The sequence below is a fragment of the Dicentrarchus labrax genome, unplaced genomic scaffold (assembly GCF_905237075.1).
Source record: "Dicentrarchus labrax unplaced genomic scaffold, dlabrax2021, whole genome shotgun sequence".
NCBI classification, from domain to species: Eukaryota; Metazoa; Chordata; class Actinopteri; family Moronidae; genus Dicentrarchus; species Dicentrarchus labrax.
This window is the reverse complement of record NW_026136723.1, coordinates 1,773,368-1,791,034: the sequence shown is the minus strand read 5'-3', so window position 1 is coordinate 1,791,034 and position 17,667 is coordinate 1,773,368. Positions and strand designations below refer to the sequence as shown.

Sequence of the window (17,667 nt, the reverse complement as noted above, 5' to 3'; positions counted from 1 at the left end):
GGCTGCACCAGCTCACCAGATGGTCAGTCTCCCATCTGTGGGCCGGCTCATCTCCACCAGAGATGAGCCTGATGTGGGTGGTGTCATCCACAAACTCCAGGAGCCTGACGGACAGGTGACTGGAGGTGCAGCTGTTGGTGTACAGGGAGAAGAGTAGAGGAGAAAGAACGCAGCCTTTGGGGGGTCCGCTGCTGAAGGTCTGGGAGTCAGAGACATTTTTCCCCAGCTTCACATGCTGTTTCCTGTCAGACAGGAAGTCTGTGATCCACCTGCAGGTGGCGTCAGGCACAGTGAGCTGGGAGAGCTGGTCCTGTAACAGAGCATCAGCTGAGTAAAATCCATATTGTGTATCTCCAAGAAGTACAACACACACAATTTCCCTTTGAGAAGATTATAAAGTAGCGGGAAAAAATGAATGAATACTCAAAATTGTCATTAAGTAGAGTACTTGAGTAAATGTACTTAGTTACATTCCACCAGTGCACGCCACAGTGAATTACAGTAAGCTGCTGGACATGCAAATGGCCACCAGGTGTCGCCGTTCTCCCATCTTTAGCATCAAAACAAACTTTTTTGTCCCGTCCATGTGAAATAAAGGAGGGATTACTGCGGAGTGTGTGAGTGGAGCAATGTGCTTACAGGGTTTGTTGTCATACACACACCGACTGTCTCCGCTTTTGGATCCGTGTTTCACCCTGAAGCACTTTTAATCCCAGTGTGTGTGTGTGTGTGTGTGTGTGTGTGTGTGTGTGCGCACACACAGTGTTGGAATGGATCCAGACGGACAGGTGACCCAGAGTTAACTGAACAACACAACGGAACACCTCCACCGAAGCTCTCCCTCCGTTCCTCCGCTGCAACCAGCCGCTTCTCTCCCCGGGGTTGACCCGCTCCTCCTCGCCCTCACCACCGGACTCCTCCTCGGTGTTTACCTCGGCAGAAGAAATGTCGGGGGACAAAACGAACATCCCCAACGAACTGTTCGGTGAGATAACTTTAGTTTTTAACTGTTGTTAGTCTCAGCATGAACCCACTGAGTTAGTAGTTAACAGGTTAGGTTAACTGTCGCATTATATCGCAGGTAAAGTGGACTGAAAACTCCACACTAACTTTATATAGCCTATATATATCTCTCTCTCTCTATATATATATAGATAGATAGATATTATAGTGGCACTGTAACCTGTATCATGAGATATGATCATTAAACCATAAATCACTTTAGGAATATAACCCTTATAAAGTGAATTCTAATTTACTGTACAGATGGTAGGAATACAGACACATTGGAGGTTAAAATGCCCTAAACTCACTATAAATCACTAATTCACTCAAAGATAGTTTCTCATGGGAATGTTGTAGAGGAGTGATACCGAGTCCACAGAATGTCAATAAAAGCTGTCTGTGCATTAACATTTGAGTACCAGACACACTGTCCTGGGTGTGAAAGGGGCATCCTGATTATTCTGCTGTATTCCAGTAAAAGGCTGTTTTCATGGCCTGAGGGCTAGGCTGGCTACCTGAGAGTTCCTCCTGCTCTGCCACTTCCTTATCTGCAGTGGGGGAGAGAGAAACCTTTGGGAGAGAGGGGTGTGTCCTGTGAAATTCCTTTGGATTGTGAGATATTATCAACACAGGCTGCCCGGATGACTGAGTGTCAAAAAGAAAGGGAGGAAAAAAACAAGTGTAAACCACTGCAATTATGCTGGAGAAAGTAGCCTAAACTGTTGACTATGAATTAAACGTGGCACTGATTGCTGACAGTCTGTGCTGTCTTGGTAGGTTAAAGCTAGCTGGGGTTTGGCCTACATTGACTTTTTGAGGGGCTTTTTTTGCTCTGGCATCTTGTATTTTGGGCCAATGTCTTGATAAAGACCCAAAGTGCACAAATAGCAATGGCAGTACAGTAATGTACCTGTGGAACTTGATGGAAATACCCTAAAAACTCCCCTGAGGGTAAAAGAAAACTGCCAGGAGAGCTGTGTTCTTCTTATTGGTCTGTCATTAGGAATCAAAAGCAAAGCCAGCGCTGGGTGGTGAGGCTGACTCACAACCCCGTGCTCTCTGTTACGGTGTCTGCAGCCCAATCTCACGCTGTATGTCACTGCACTGACTGATGAATGGGCCTTTTTGTTGCCAGCTCCTGCTGTTGGTTTTGAAAGGACAGACTGACCTGACGCTGCTCATCAGCAGCATTTGGAAAGTCAAAGAAGAGTTTATCAGCGCTCAGAGGAGCTGGTAATGACAAGTGGAGACAGTGAGAGAGGCGTGTGGCTTTGAATCTGACCTTTGGAAGATAGCACACTTATATCAGTGTAACGGCAAAGCAAAGTGAATTAATCACCAGCTGTGATGATATACACATAAATACCGGCTCCAAGGGCCCATGGTGACACATTTAAGCTTCCTAGTTTCAAGTTTGACTAATGATCTGGATTCATTGTTTCATCCATAAGATATCAACATATAGTGAAACAGGCCCATCATGAGAGCTCAAGGAGACCTCCTCAAATTACTCATTTTGTGTGACTAAAAGTCAAAAACCCACACAGATTAAGTTTACTGACGTAGGACAAAGGAAGGCAGAAGATCCAGACATTTGAGAAGCTGGAATCAGGAAATATTTGACATTTTGACTTCTGACTGACTTCAAGTCAAGTCTGCAGTCTGAAGACAGACTCTAGGTCCACCCCTTTGTTGAGTAACAGTCCAAAGCCTCAAAAGGTATCCAGTTAATCTAATCAAACCAGTTAATCTACTATTTGGTGCTTTCTACACAAAGTCTGTGATTCTGCTGTAAGAAACATCTGCTTAAGATGACATTAGAGAACCATACAGGAGCCCTGAGATTCTGGTTGAAAAAGGTTGAAAAGGGCTCAAAACGTGAGGTAATTCTTTTAGTCAGATACTGCATGATGCCGTTTTATGGCCGGTAAAATTAGTTTTGGCTGGTAAATTTTCTCAGTGTACCTGCCATTGACAGATTAGCCAAAGAAAGTTACATTTGGACCCTTTCTGTGGCATGAGAATGACATTTAAATCCACAGTAGCTGGAATTCTAGTCCCATGTGGTGGATTGACACGGCCATTTAAACACTGATTTTGAACATGTTGCCGAGTTGTAGCAAGTGGAAAGTGTTGTACAGAAAGGGGGAACAGACTTGTCGCAGGTTATTACAACTATGAAGTAATTAGTCGTCTGGGTACTCCTTGTTTTTATTGAGTTGGACGGAGGGAGAGGTCCATGTGGTTCTGATCAGCCCGCACGCTGCTCCGTGCTGTAATGTTTTCATCCTCTTCATGACCTCATCATGTGTCTGGGCCGCAGAGAGGAGGAGGAGGAGGAGGAGGACAGCATGATGTCATGAAGGCTGGCTCAAGCTCTCATACTCATTAACACTCTCGCACTCTTTGTTTGTGTAGTTTACCTCCTCTATTTCAATGCCGTCTTGTGTTCCGTCTCTTCCTTGAACTCCTCTCCCTCTCATGCTCCCTTCCTCTCTGGCTGTTGCTTAATCCTCGCAACTCTTACTTCTTCACCGTCCTCCTCCTCCTCCTCCTCCTCCTGCTCCTCCATCTGTCCCTGGGATTTCCCACCACTGCTAAAAAGATCACCAGACCTTTTTCTCAGAGTTAAGACGGAGCCAAATTAATGCAAGAACATCCAAATCTCTCTTGGCACAAAAACACATAATGTAGAATGGTTTGTCTTAATTGCTTTAAATGGAAGGACATTCCCTACAATACACAGGGTTGTAAATGCAAGACACACTGTGGACAGTAGACTATACCTTTCACACTACATTAACTCTATGATATATAGGCTTTACAGTTTTATGTCAGACCACAGAGGAACCACACCTGGCTGCAGGGTGGAGGTCCAATGGAGAACATACTGTGAGCAAATAATGTCTAAGTCAATGTAATCAACATCAGTAGGTTCATTAAAATGTGATTTTACCGTCTACACGAGTATTCCAACACATTTTCAATATCATCAAGCAGTCAGTATCATTAAACACTTGAGGAGTGGGTAAACAAAGGAACATTTTTAGACCAACTTAAAGTGAATGTACAGTAGAAGTGAACAGACTTTTATTTGCCTACCAGTGCATAATGCAAACCTAGAACAACAATACAGTAAATTATCATGCTTTTCATTAAACGGTTTAGGGTTGAACGTTAATGGGACAGAGATCTACTTGTTGGTCGAAATCAATTTTACCTGCCTCGAGACAAATTGTTCTATTTATTAGTGATTTATCAAATACCAACAAACAATGGAGCGATGCCGGCGAGCTAGTTCAGGCAGTCAACTCGAGCTGCACACTTGATGTGCCTCACTCGCCATAATCACTAATCAAACACACCCCTCCAATCTGGCGGTCTATTTAAAGCTGCAACATTTGCCACCTCTCCCTTGAAGGTATCCGCTCAGCACTTCCCAATATCTCTACGTATACTGCGGGGAGTGATGAGGTCGGAGCCTGGACGCCAGTATCTAACTCCGTTGTACTGCTGCAGTAAACATTTCAGACGTGAGGTGACTGACTGAACTAAACTTTTTTTAAAACTTAATGTGCCTTTGAAAAAAAAACCCTGTTTTATCCACCTAGCTCTCAAACATGTGACACACTGTGCAATAGATATTTGGGGATTAGGCCACATCTTTCTGGATTTGTTTCCAGGAGAACTGAAATGCTCGCCTGCACTACAGCTCATAAACTTTGTCTTTATCTGCCTTTATTTGCCTGATCGGTAATGTGCTGTGTGTAACTCTCAACAGAGATGAGAAGGAAGCGAGATGGCTCACTACTCCCTAATTCCATCATCAGCCCCCACCAGAACAACCCATCCTTTTAACTCTGTGCTCAATCGGGTTAATTAGTTGCTAGATTTACCAGCCTGATGTAGCATTTTACACGCACTGGGCAACTTGGACATTTTTATTGTTGAGTGTGAATATTGTATTTAATAAAATAAATGTCACCAATTAAAATAACTACTATGATTTTATTATCTTTGTTTGTTATGGTCATTATTCACCACCTTTTGTTAAAGAGATATTTCATTGGGCAAATGGCCTCCTACAGCTTTTCATAAACCTTAAATTTAAAAGAAATGATCTTAATGATCCATCAGCTCTGCAACAACTGGGAGGATTTCCAGAGGACGTGTTTGAGATCATTTTTGTGACAGTTGTTTTGGAAAGCTGCCTAATTTCCTAAATCTGTGCGACAGAGTTGGTGAGAATAATGTTACAGTGATCAGTAGTCCCTGTGGTTGGACAATTAAACCCATGAATTTGCTTTTATATAAAGCACAACAGACTCTATATAACACCTTCAAAGTTCAAAAAGTTCTATTAGATAAGAATGTCCAAAGAATTTTGATGTTCTCACTTTAATAATGGAAACTGATTCGTGTTGAGCATGCTGAGAAACCAAAAAAAAAAGTGGCCTGCTGACCTCCGGTGAGCTCTAGCATTGTACGCTAAGAGCAGTCAGAAAGAATTCCAATAATTGAAACTATGAACAGTGCAACAGTTGGTTGTTTGTATGGACTCATATGAACATAGTAAACATAACCCCGTTTTAAGGCACCAAGAAACACAACATCACATCATTTCCTCTTTAATTAACCCCTTTGGTTAGCGTAAGGTGTGGCGACCGGTCCTATTTCTGGTACAGCTGGCTGAGTGCAGCAGGGTACTAAACAGCACTGTACCCATTGTGTAATGTGTGGTAACTGGATCCATCCAGCTGTTGTGCTGTTAATTGTCAGGTGTCGTGTAACCTTGTTCCCGTCCCCCTGTCTGTTGCAGAGAGCGTGCGGGAGGCGGTGGGCCGGAGGGTGAAGCTGACCCTGAGGACCAAAGTCCAGCTGGAGGTCAAAGGTGACAAGGTGGAGAACAGAGTGCTGGTAAGTGACAGCTGTTCAGATCCTTTCTAAATACTGATAGAACAGTACAGAATATATGTGTGAAATGAATCCTGTTTGGAGAACTCCCTGAAACGTCACTAGCCAAATATAAACACATTTAACCAACATCTTTATGGTGGCTGGCACTAATTTCCCACCCCAGTGTTAGAAACAGTTAGCCCTCAGAATAGCTGCCCAGCTTCCACAAGAAAGTGGCTGGTTGATTCATGACATGAATCATTTTATTGCCTAATGGGAAAAAACCCAAGGTGCTGCAGTTGTGTGGGTGTGTTGCTACAGGTAGAGGTGAGAAGATAAAATATGAACCAGGAAGTGAAGGTTTATCAGCAGCAAGACATCACAGGACAGAGTATACTTTTAATACCTGGAAAGCTTCTCTGACACTCTTCAGGGTATTCCACCTGGTTCGTGTGCTTGCCTGTATGTGACTGGCGTATGTGTAATGCCCCTTTGACGCCATCCGTGCTCTGATTGAAATAAATGAGGACCAGGAAGATCCCATGTTGTTTGCTGCAGGAGGACACTCTCAGTACTGACTCTCTTTTTGTTCTGATGTGTTGCCTGTGACTTCTGTTGAGCTAAGCACTGAGGGTTTGGTCCACCCGCAGAAAGGCTGCATGTGCCTGTTAAATATTTGGAATGACTGCGGCTACAGTAGCTCCGTCTGAGAGGAGCTGCTGCTGTGGTCATGATCTGATGGTGTCTGTCTGTCTGTGTGTGTCAGACCACTGCTTCCTTGTTTTCCTCTGCAGCTGTACAGAAACAGAGCGTCACAGAACAACCGGGCAAACTGACGCACAGCTTCAGCATTTTCACCGTCTTCCTCACAAGAGTTTGGAACCTGGCCGCAGGGGTTTTCTCCCATTCAGCAACAAGAGATATTTCTTACTGGCCATAAAATTGCATCATGCATTATTTGACTCAAAATACATCCTGAGACATATATTTTAGCCAGGAGCTCGGGCCTCCTGCGTCACGCTACTCTGTGACTCATCTCTCCAACTTCATTTTTTCTTTTTGGTGGCTTAATACCAGGAATGTGTCACCACATCTCTAGTAACATATAATGCAGACATGTCTTAAGGCATATAGCATACATACAATAGACATTGTGTAGATAGCACCAAGTAATAGAGGGCTGCTTTGATTTGATCCACTCACGCCTGTGAACGGTGCACAGTGAGGGCCAGTACACATAAAAAACACAGCAATGTAAACCTGGCCCTACGCTGTGATTCGTTGTCAGTATTTAACAAAATGTGCCCACATTTGGCCCTTGGTGGGGGTTAATTTTGGATCCTGAACACAGATCAAAAGTCAAAAGTGTAGCATTTGTTTCGAATAGTGAATTTAATATGAGAGGAAATAATCTGTTGGACATAAATGTTGCAGATTTGGTGAAACAGGCCCCTGGCTAACAGTCGACCTTCCAGTTCCAGAGGTGTTGGATGGGGTTGAGGTCAGGGCTCTGTGCAGGTCAAGCAAGTTCTTCCACACCAAACTGGGAAAACCACTTCCTTATGGACCTGGCTTTGTGCACGGAGGCATTGTCATGTTGAAACAGAGGAGCCTTCCACAAATTCTAGCCACAAACTGAAAGCACGCTGTTATCTAAAATATGCCTTGGTTTGAATTAAGGAGCCGAGCCCACAGCACGGATAACAGCCCCAGACCTGAAGTACAAGGAGATTCTCACAATAAGACTTCTTATCAGTTCTCATTGGCGTGGCCTCTTACTCATGCTGCAACTCCATCTATCCTCTGTGTTCTTTAGCTTATGAATCATAGATGACATAAACTTACTAAGACCGGCCGTCTGCTGAAAAAGGAAGTAAATGTGGGCTGATCACTGGACTGTTCAGGGTCCTGTCAGAATAAAAGTTTGAGTATGATTTTAAGACAATGTTGCAGATATATCTGAACATATAATTGTTCATTTATCTCTTGTATGAGTTGTTCAAAGACACTGCAATGCAGAGGAACAAAGTTAACAAAGAGGTGGGTGTTTCTGTGGCAGGGTATCTGGTTTCATGTAACTGCAGGTATGTGAACTCACATCAGCTCTCTGTGTGTCAGTGTGAGTATAAAACTTACAAAAAATCCTTAAAGATGCCTGGAGTTGACCTCAGGACCCTCTGTGTACACACACACTCAACCATTCTGTCAACCTTGACCCCAGGAACTGCGAATGAAACCCATTTTATATTTTTCTTTGACCAAATACCACAGCTCTGCAGAATGTGACTGCAACTCCTGTCAGGACTTGACTGAACCCACTCACAGCCACAGGGTGTTGGGACACACACACACACACACACACACACACACACACACACACACACACACACATTCCACAGCTGTAGACCAGCATATTAGAAACCCATGCTGTAATTTCTTGAAATGAGGTAAAACACACTAAATGCTTCATGGTAATGTGTCGGGCAGATTTGTTTTCATTTGTTTAAAGAAAAGAAACCACTGAGTGTGTCAGAGGAAGGCAAAGTGTGTCTGAGCCAAAAATGAGCGAACCCATCTGCCTTAAAGTTAAAGGATTTATCATGACGTGGCCCTTTTTGCCATCGTTTATTAGCCTGATCCAAGTGGCAGCCAGCACGCGTGAATGTTATTTCTTACCCTTTGGTCAATAAAATAGTGAAAGCAGCCCCTCCCGCTCCCTTATTTAGCATCCGCCATTGTTGTTACTTTGTTACACATTGTTTCACACACGTAGCGTTACACCACGCCCGTAGCCCACGCCGTAGCAGCTAGTAGTTCCTTATAGGATGTTGATTGGTCCTAACTACTGCGGTTTCGACACGAGTGCATAGCTTGAAGCCTGGCATGACCTCGCAGGTCCAGCTGCCCCGCAAGATAATTTCATCTCTCACGCCGACCTTAATGGACGCCGTTACACGTGGCCCCACCTAAGCTCCACTCGCTTTTTCTCCATTTTTCTGGCTCCAATCTTTGACAAAAATAGTGATAAGCAGTAAACCCCAACTCCTTTAAGGGAAGGCTTCAAAAAACTGTTAACCTGTGGTCTGCGTGTTATTATTACATCGCCTGAATCAAGAAAATCTGAACTTTTACCACTTTACATCGGTCAGCAGTGCATCATGGTCCAGATTTCTCACTGTTACCCATCTGTTTTCTTTTATGTAGTCTGCCTGTGTGGACCCATTCACCTGCCCACTCACTCACATCTGTGCAACACCTGAACCAGGACGTCTCCAGACTTTATAAACTGAAAACAGGTTGTTCAGATTGTCAGTTGTTGATACAGGTATACGTTCAGAACTTTTCCACTGAGACTCAGTCAGACAGGGACTCGTATCTCATTGGCTGGTCTCCTTGAGTGGATATGACCTGGAGTGACCTCTGTCTTCTGTGGAGGGGGTTGCTGCACAGCTGGTTCAGCCTCCTGTCCGTTACTGCTTGCTTTACCTCCATCCCTCCTCTTTCTTAAAACCTAATTTCAGTGAAAATGTGCTGACGAGGACAATTTAACCCTCACCATGTCAGACCATAACTTCAACAAATGCCACGCGCGCTTGTGATGAGAATAAGCTCAATTGGCAGGTAGAAATAGAGAGGCACTGGCTGAGCGAGCGGCCACCAGCACAGAAGTTCAACACGTGGTGAGAGATAATATAGTATTATCCCACTCTGTGAAAAACACTCTCCAGAGGCCTCCTCCAGCTGTTGTACAAGTGACGGCATTTTATTTAGTTTTATTTTTACCTTCTGACCTCACCGCCTTTCAGTCTGTGTGTATGTGTGTTATTCATTCATGGCTCTAGAAAACGCACTGGATCCTGGGGGATTATGTGTAGATAAAAAGTACCACTACTACTCTACTCTTGTATAGACTCATTTATTTTATAATGAAAGGCTAATTTGTCTCCTGTTATCGATTATTCATGGCCGCTCCGAAAGGCAACACTAACCCACAATAGCAGTGTTTTTCAGTATTTCTGGGTCACCGAGTCTCACAGCAGGCGAGGCCAAGTCAAGTCCTCATTTTTGGGACTCGAGTCAACAGTTCTGTTCTTTAGCGAGGATCTCCCTCTGTCTGTCTGTCTGTCTGTCTCATTTCTCTCTGTCTCTGTCTTCAGGCCTTGGCGTCTCATCGAGCCTATCTGCTGACAGCACGGGTCCCTTCCAAGGTTAGTAAATCTGAGTGTGTGTGTGTGTGTGTGTGTGTGTGTGTGTGTTTCTTTGTGCTCTCCCTTTAGTCCTGTCGGTTCCACCTTTTCCTCCATTCTCTTCTACATCTGATCTTCATCTTCATTCTTTCCCTCGTCATCCAGAAAAGAGATAGAGAAGTTTCTTCCTCCTCCCTTTTCTCTGATCTTTATATTTCTCTCCTCTCTTCGTATTATTCCCTCCATACATTCCTCTCCTCTTTGGGAATGTTTCGTATTTGGTCATTACAGACGTGCTGCTGCTTGTTCCTCCAGAGTCAAGTTGTTCTTTCTTCTCTTTCTGTCTTGTTTCATATTCTACATTGACAGTATGAGGCCACAACAAGTCCTGGCACTTTCCTGACTCTCCACACACACGCACACACACACACACACACACACACACACACACACACACACACACACACACAGGTAGAATTTAACAGACCACTTTGGTCTCAACTGAAATATCTTGACAACTGTTGAAGGGATGGCTGTGAAACCTGCCAGAGGGAGCTGCTGATGGCTTTGGTGATCCCCTGACCTTTCCTATAGCGCCACCAGCAGGTCAAAGTGTTCACTGAAATATCTCGACATCATCCCGATGGATTGCTAGAGACATTCACGGTTCTCAGCGGATGAATCCTGGTGGCCCACTTACATTTCCTCTAGCGCCACCATCAGGTTTATATTTGTACTGATCACAGTTCTCCTCAAGATGAATTGCACTCACTGTGGTTACCCTCAGACTCTACATCTAGCGCCATCATCAGGTGACAATGTCAGTTTGTTCAGTACTTTTGTTTATAACACAAGCAGAGCTAATGGAGCGACGGCTGCACCGCTATACACACGACACGCCTCACTCTCCGTAATCACTAATCAAACACACCCTTCCAATCTGGTGGTCTATTTAAAGCCGCAACATTTCCCAGCTCTCCCTCTGCTCCGTCGATGCTGCTGCTGCATCAGTATTGCTGCCTGCCTGTACTGTAAGCCCCACCACCCCCCCACCACCCCAGCATCCACCTGTAGGCTCCGGCTGGGGAGTCACTCCCCAATATCTCTACGTAAACTGTGGGGAGTGATGAGGACGAGGATGAGGATGGAGTAAACATTTCAAAAAATTGGGTTGTCTGACTGAAATGACATTTCCCATCAGCCTTAGCTGTACTTTGTGTTTTGTGCTAATAGGCAAATGTTAGCACGCAAAACCAAGATAGTGAACAATGGTAAACATCATAACCGCCTAACACCAGCAATGCCATTGTGAGCATATTAGTGTGTGGACTGGCTGTCATATAAACTGGGATCCTGCCATTTGTATTAAAGTATAAGAGTGTTATTCTCATTGTGAACAAATCCCATGATAAGAGCCAAAACCAACAATGTGTTTGTCGTTCTCTCGCTACCTTTGGACCTCCCTACCTGCAGCAGCAGAGCGGGACTCTGAGGAACTTCAGGCATTAAACCCACTGGTTCCTACTGAACACGTACATCTTAAAAATCCACTCACAAATATATAGTTAATGAAGGAAGACGTCATCCAGGGCAACAGTGTGGCTCACTGATGGACAACAATGGGGCTCTGTGGCACAGAGGAAGAAGATGTATAAGGTTTTAAAGCACACACAGTACTTGTTAGTAGATATTTTCATGGAATTTGTTCACAATAAAAAGAAATATAGAATATCAGCAGACATTTGCTTTAAATTCACTCTTTATTGAACATATTTAACCTTTTGACCTCCCGTCTGTTGCACTTGTTTTAACTTTTCACAATGCTTTTACTAATCTCAGTTTTTATTCCTCATATTCCTCATTATAAACCCACGTTAGTGCTGCGTCTGTTAATCCTCTACTTCTTCCTTCTAGTTCTCTATCTGCCTTGATTGTAGCCTCTCTCTCTCTCTCTCTCTCTCTCTCTCTCTCTCTCTCTCTCTCTCTCTCTTCAGTCTCTCTCTTTCTCTCTCTCTCTCCTCTCTTCAGTCTCTCTCTCTCTCTCTCTCTCTCTCTCTCTGTGTCTCTCTACCCAGATGCGAACACGTCCCACCATATGGAGACATCTGATAGTTTTACCCACAATGCAGCTGTGAGAACACAGCCTGTGGGAAAGGAAAACAGTGAGAGGAAGAAAAGTTCAACCTGGAGGGCGAGAGACAGGGACAGAGAGAAACAGTAAAAAAGTCCAGGCAAAATATTTTCTTGAATGTTATAAACTGTGAAGAGTGTAGAAATAGTTTTTTATAAATCTTGTGAGATATTTAAAATGAAAACACGTTTGATGGGTAGTCAACTAATCTTGCCCTATTTTTAAAAGACAATAACACATTTCTAGATTTTCAAACTCCAGGTAAAAAAAATAAAACTTCGAAGTCACAAAATCCTTCTCACATTTAGACCGAAGCTTGAACTCGTGAACTTCCTCGTCGTAGCCTTTATAAACCGCTTTAGAAATTATGGGTCATCAGAGTCCTGTTCTATTAAAAGAGAAGTGAACCCATGGTTAAACACGGTTCTAAATTTACTGAAGCTCTCTCCTTTTTCTCAGCCTCTATTTTAATGGCAGTCTGGTAAGCTCCTGTTTTTTTCTTCTTTTGTTTGGTTTTGTTTGAGTGTGTGAATCAGACCAGACAACATAGAAATAAATAGGAAAGCGTGATGCAGAGTGAAACTGAGTTCTGGAGTTTGTTCATACTGAAACTAACTGGTGTTGGACCGAGGGGTTGAGAGCGTCTGAGAATTTAAACCCCCGTCCCCCAAAACACAGACTCGCAACAGATCGTGACCTCTTCCTCTTTGCAGGAATGATCATTTCCTGCCTTTAAAGTTAGTTAGTTAAACTTTCTTTAAAGGCGTCACCATCTTTGCTGCAGACTGACTGCCTCCTTGTGGCAGTGACAAATAGCAGCTGAGCCACATTGCTGAGGAAAACCAGTATGCATTAGCTCAAGCACAAATGATACTTCTGCCTCCACTCGGCCGTGAGGGTCCGTGTGACCACAGTTTGTCTGTCTGTAAGTTCTCTGCAGCAGAATTGACTGGTGTGTGTCCCGTAAGTGTTGACCAACTTTGTGAGCTCTCTTGTATTGTCAAGAAGAAAGCGACTGATATATGTCCTGGAAACGTCCTGGGAATGATTTCTTAAAAAGAGTTTGAACCCTGAATATTGAAGGTGTAATAATGTAAACTTTTATAAGTGTTATATATGTATATATTTATATATCCGTGGTTTCACCCAGTACTGAACTGGAGGCAATAATGTCTGAAGCCGGTTATTAAGTTAATTAAAATGTATGTATTCATTTCTAAATCCCTTCGGCGTACTGCCTGTATGTACTAGCCTAAAATAATAATAAAGACTAGATTTTAGTTTTTTTATTTCTTCAGTTCCTAAAAAAGTTATTTGAAAGAGTATATAAAATAAGTCTTTATAGCATTGAGACTCAGTCAGCTGTAGAGAAATAAATGACGGATTGACTGAAACTGTTTTAAGTAAAGTCTGTGAGTTCTACCAACTCAGATAACCTCTGAATAAAATCTGTTGAACTCCCTCTGCCAGCTGACCCCTGATCTGTTGTTCCAAAGTGGGCCAGTGGTTTGTCTAACTGTGTGTGTGTGTGTGTGTGTGTGTGAGAGAGAGAGAGAGAGAGAGAGAGAGGGGACAGAGGGTGGTTTGTTCCTCACTGTACTGTCCCGGCAGAGAGAGGCAGCAGAGGGAGAAAAAAAGACAATGGAGGAATTTAACAGCTGGCAAGGAAAGGAGGGGAGGGGGCACTCTTTCTCTGTGCCCCTCGTCCTTCCTCTCTCTTTCTGTTTCATTCTCCCACCCCGCCTTTATTCTCGTACTCTGTCACTGTAATGTTCTCATTGCATTTCTTATAAATTTTCCCTTTTCTTAACTTCCATTCTCTCATTCTGGCAGATACATGAGATAAGAGTCCAGCTTTATACCCCCCCTTCCTTCCTCTCCTCTTTCTCCCACTTTGTGTCTTTCTCTGTTTCTGTCTTTTACATCTCTTCTTTCATTTCTTTATCCCACTCCTACATTGTGACTCTTGATTTTTTATATCACAATCTTTTTTTTTTTGGCTCCCCTCCCTCTCTCTCCCCGTCTTTGTTTTCCTCCCTTTTTTTCCTCCCTTTCACTTGCTCTCTTGGCAGCGAGTTAAGAATCCACTTTTATTTTTACTTTCTCTCTCTCTCTCTCTGGATTCAAAGGGAAATGTGTGTGAGGTTGTGGCTCCAGACATTTGTTCTGCAGACTGTTTGTAGTGTATGTTTTTACATTCCTGTTGTCTCTGTGATTGTTTTCCTGTCCCCGGGGTTTGTTCTTAAAGTAAGAACTCCCAGCTTCATATCAATATGTTATCTCTGTTTCTGATTAATGCTATAAAGGTGGATTGAGCCTGTGCGGACTTTGCATTTATATCTCTGTTAATGAAGGAGCACTGGAGCATTCCTCATTAAGGATATGATTATTAATATATAAAGAGAATCAAAGCTTTTAAAGTGAAGCTGTTTCCAAATGAAGGTCATTGTGACACAGTAAGCTGAGAGACTACAAAACAAGTTGGAGCTTGACGAGAGTCAGCTCAGTCAACCTGAACAGTATTTTTTTTTAGCCGGCAGCACTCGTATTTAACATGGATGTTAAAGCAAGACTGTACCTTCAGGAAGGAGGCGTCCTTCCTGCAGTACGAGTTAGAAGTTTGATTTACATGCAGTCAAACTCTTGTTTTTCCATTTCGATTTACCCAGGTGCTTTGTCGCCACAACCCTACTTGATCCGGTGTGAGTAGCCCATGTTGGCTACTGTTAGCATGTTGCAGGAGTCTTCAGTTTGCTGACCTCATGGCTCTTCTGTATTTGTGCTACTGCTGCACTGCGCTTTAGCATTTACCTTCATCCCGTAATTGTTAGTTGTGGTAGCCACAGTGGCTGTGGTTCAGCAAAAGCTACATACTGTACAGCTGCTTCATACACTACATGGCCAAAAGTGTGTGGACACCTGGATATTCCAGCCATACGTGATGGTTGAACACCTCATTAATGTGCTGCGATATCGGCCTCCACTCTCCTGGTTTCAGTCCTTCCACCAGGTGTTGGATCTGGCTGCAGGGATTCAGACGTAGGAGCGTTACTGAGGTCCAGCACTGATGTTGGCTGATCAGGTCTGGCTCACAGTCGGTGTTCCAGTTCGTCCCTAAGGTGTTGTATGGGGTTGAGGCCAGGGCTGTGTACAGGCCAGTCGGTTCTTCCACACCAAACTGGGAACACCATTTCAATATGGAGCTGACTTTGTGCACAGTGGCATCGAGATGTTGAAACAGGAAAAGGAAAAACACAGAGTGCTGCCACCAAAAGGAAGTGCAGTCTTATCTAAAACATCATTAAAATTTCCTCTCATTGGAACTGTTATGAAAAACAGCCCCAGACCCAGAGTCTGTCCACATACGCATACAGTACAGTGTGCGTTAAATATCGTGGTTAATCACATGGGCCAACAACGCAGTCATGGCTGGCTGCGACCTTTAGCCCCCATCTGTTAAATTCAGTTGTTGTTCTGACAAACAGCTGTGGGCTCAAATTCTTTGAAATCTATATCGCATGTCATCCTTCCCTCTCTGTCTCTCTCACTCTCTCTCTCCTGTGTTCCTTTTCTCCTTCTACTTTAATCTGTGAAATGAAGGTGTTAGCCTCAAAAGCCAATTCAAAAAATGTGTCTCAGAATCTCAACACATGAATGTTTGTGTCCTTTATGTAAAAGGTTGACTTTGCTGAAATGAACTTTTTATGGAACACAAGCTGCATACATTTAAAGAAGACACTCAGAGTGTGTCTACGTCACTTGAAATCTCTCTGCAGTTAATGAAGGAGTTTTCAAACACTCTGTCTGTGTCTGGTGAACATTTCCTGGGAAAACCCTCCCAGTTCTCAAGAGTAAATCAGTTTAGGGTTTTTTCTGAGAAAAGTTCTCCTTCGGGACACATAACTTTCCATTTGTGTTTTGTTGAAACAAAACACATGAAAAGCCAATGCTTGTTGTCCTTCAGTAAGTAAGATGTGGAAATACTAGATTAACTTGATATATTCACTGTTGCATTTCATAATCTGTCTCCTCTCGCCTACTTTAGGTTGAACACTCCTTCAGCTACCTGGATATCCAGGGAATCAGCAGCAACAAGCCCACTCAGGTACACACAAACAAAAATAAGCATTGCATTATTGTGGATTACAGTTATGACATACAAACACACCTGACCACAACTGAATATACACACACACACACACACACACTAAATACCAAATCACTTCTGTCTGTCATCACCGCCTACATTTCAGGGAGGATATAGAAGACTGATTTATTGGCTAGATGTGTACACCGATGTTTGGGAGTTGGCATATTCCTTTTTAATACACACAAACAAAATGTGCAATCCTGCAGAGATATTCATTTGAACCTCCTCCTATTGTTGTCTGCTTTATTTGTGTCAAGATTTAAACTCTTGACTTTGTTTCTGCATCATGGTAGTCTTTTTAAAACAGTTCAACCTAATAATAATGAATCAATAAGGATACTTCGTGTCAACTGAACTCACCTGCTCAATCTGACCACAATGACAGCGTGGTAACATTTTATCACCTCAGCAGCACTTTGAGTCGCTCATTTCGTGTCGCTTTGTGTGTGGCGCCCCCTGCAGTTGGTGTTGGAGTATGAGCGGGGTCCGTGGAACCTCTGGCTGGGCTCCGTGGAGGAAGTGGACGAGGTGATCGCCCACATTGGCAGCTGTCTGCACCGCATCAGCCCCGCTGTCTCACCTGTGTAGGTACCACTCGAGAGCCAGTGAGAGGAAGGAGACAAGGAGCACTTCAGGGGCCCCTCAGAGGGTCGGACAGAGCTCCCAGCTTCTCTTCTCTCTTCTCTGTGTGGACGCAGTATTAACGTTTTTCGGACTTGTTGAGGAGATTCTCCAAGTTTCCCTTTTCCCTTTTCGTCATCCCTCTTTCTCTCTCCCTCTCTCTGTAAGGAAGGAAGGTGATGAGGAAGTTGAGTTTGAAGCCCCCAGAGAGGACGGCGGCCCTCCAGGCCATCTGGGACGAGCAGGGCTCGGCAGATCTGGGACCCTGCGGTAAATCAGCCTCAAAATGTGAAACATGCATCCAGTCAAATGTTTAGTGTCTGTGTTTAAGTGCTAAACGTTGTTGTGTTGACTCATTGCAGGCGGTTTTTCTCATCAGTACTGGTGTGTGTGTGATTACCTGGGTCTGCCGTACAGAGAGGAGGTCCAATGGGTCGGTGCTGGAAATCATCTGTTTTGTTTGCTGCCTTTTTCTCTTGTATTCATGTACTTTATTCTGTTTCCTTTTTTTGACTAGTAAGATTTTGTATCTGCTTCTTTTATACACTTTTTCTGATCCGTGCTTATTGTTCTGCCTTTTTCTGCAACAACTTATTTTTTATTTGTTAAATATATGCTTGTTTCTCTTCTGTTTGCTATTAGTTTTATTGTTTGAGTCTGTTCTGGGTTTTTTCTGC

General features: G+C 43.5%; 1 protein-coding gene across 1 annotated transcript in view; it reads left to right on the top strand.

The window, feature by feature from the left end:
• Positions 1-624: 624 nt before the first annotated feature.
• LOC127358263 (F-actin-uncapping protein LRRC16A) overlaps positions 625-17,667 on the top strand; it is a 31,875-nt gene continuing 14,832 nt past the window's right edge. Inside the window, exons 1-7 of the mRNA XM_051391245.1 lie at positions 625-985; positions 5,825-5,922; positions 10,059-10,109; positions 16,265-16,324; positions 16,832-16,953; positions 17,163-17,260; positions 17,353-17,423. Coding sequence (XP_051247205.1) covers positions 946-985; positions 5,825-5,922; positions 10,059-10,109; positions 16,265-16,324; positions 16,832-16,953; positions 17,163-17,260; positions 17,353-17,423 — 540 coding nt within the window. The 5' untranslated portion in view covers positions 625-945. The remainder of the gene's footprint in view (positions 986-5,824; positions 5,923-10,058; positions 10,110-16,264; positions 16,325-16,831; positions 16,954-17,162; positions 17,261-17,352; positions 17,424-17,667) is intronic.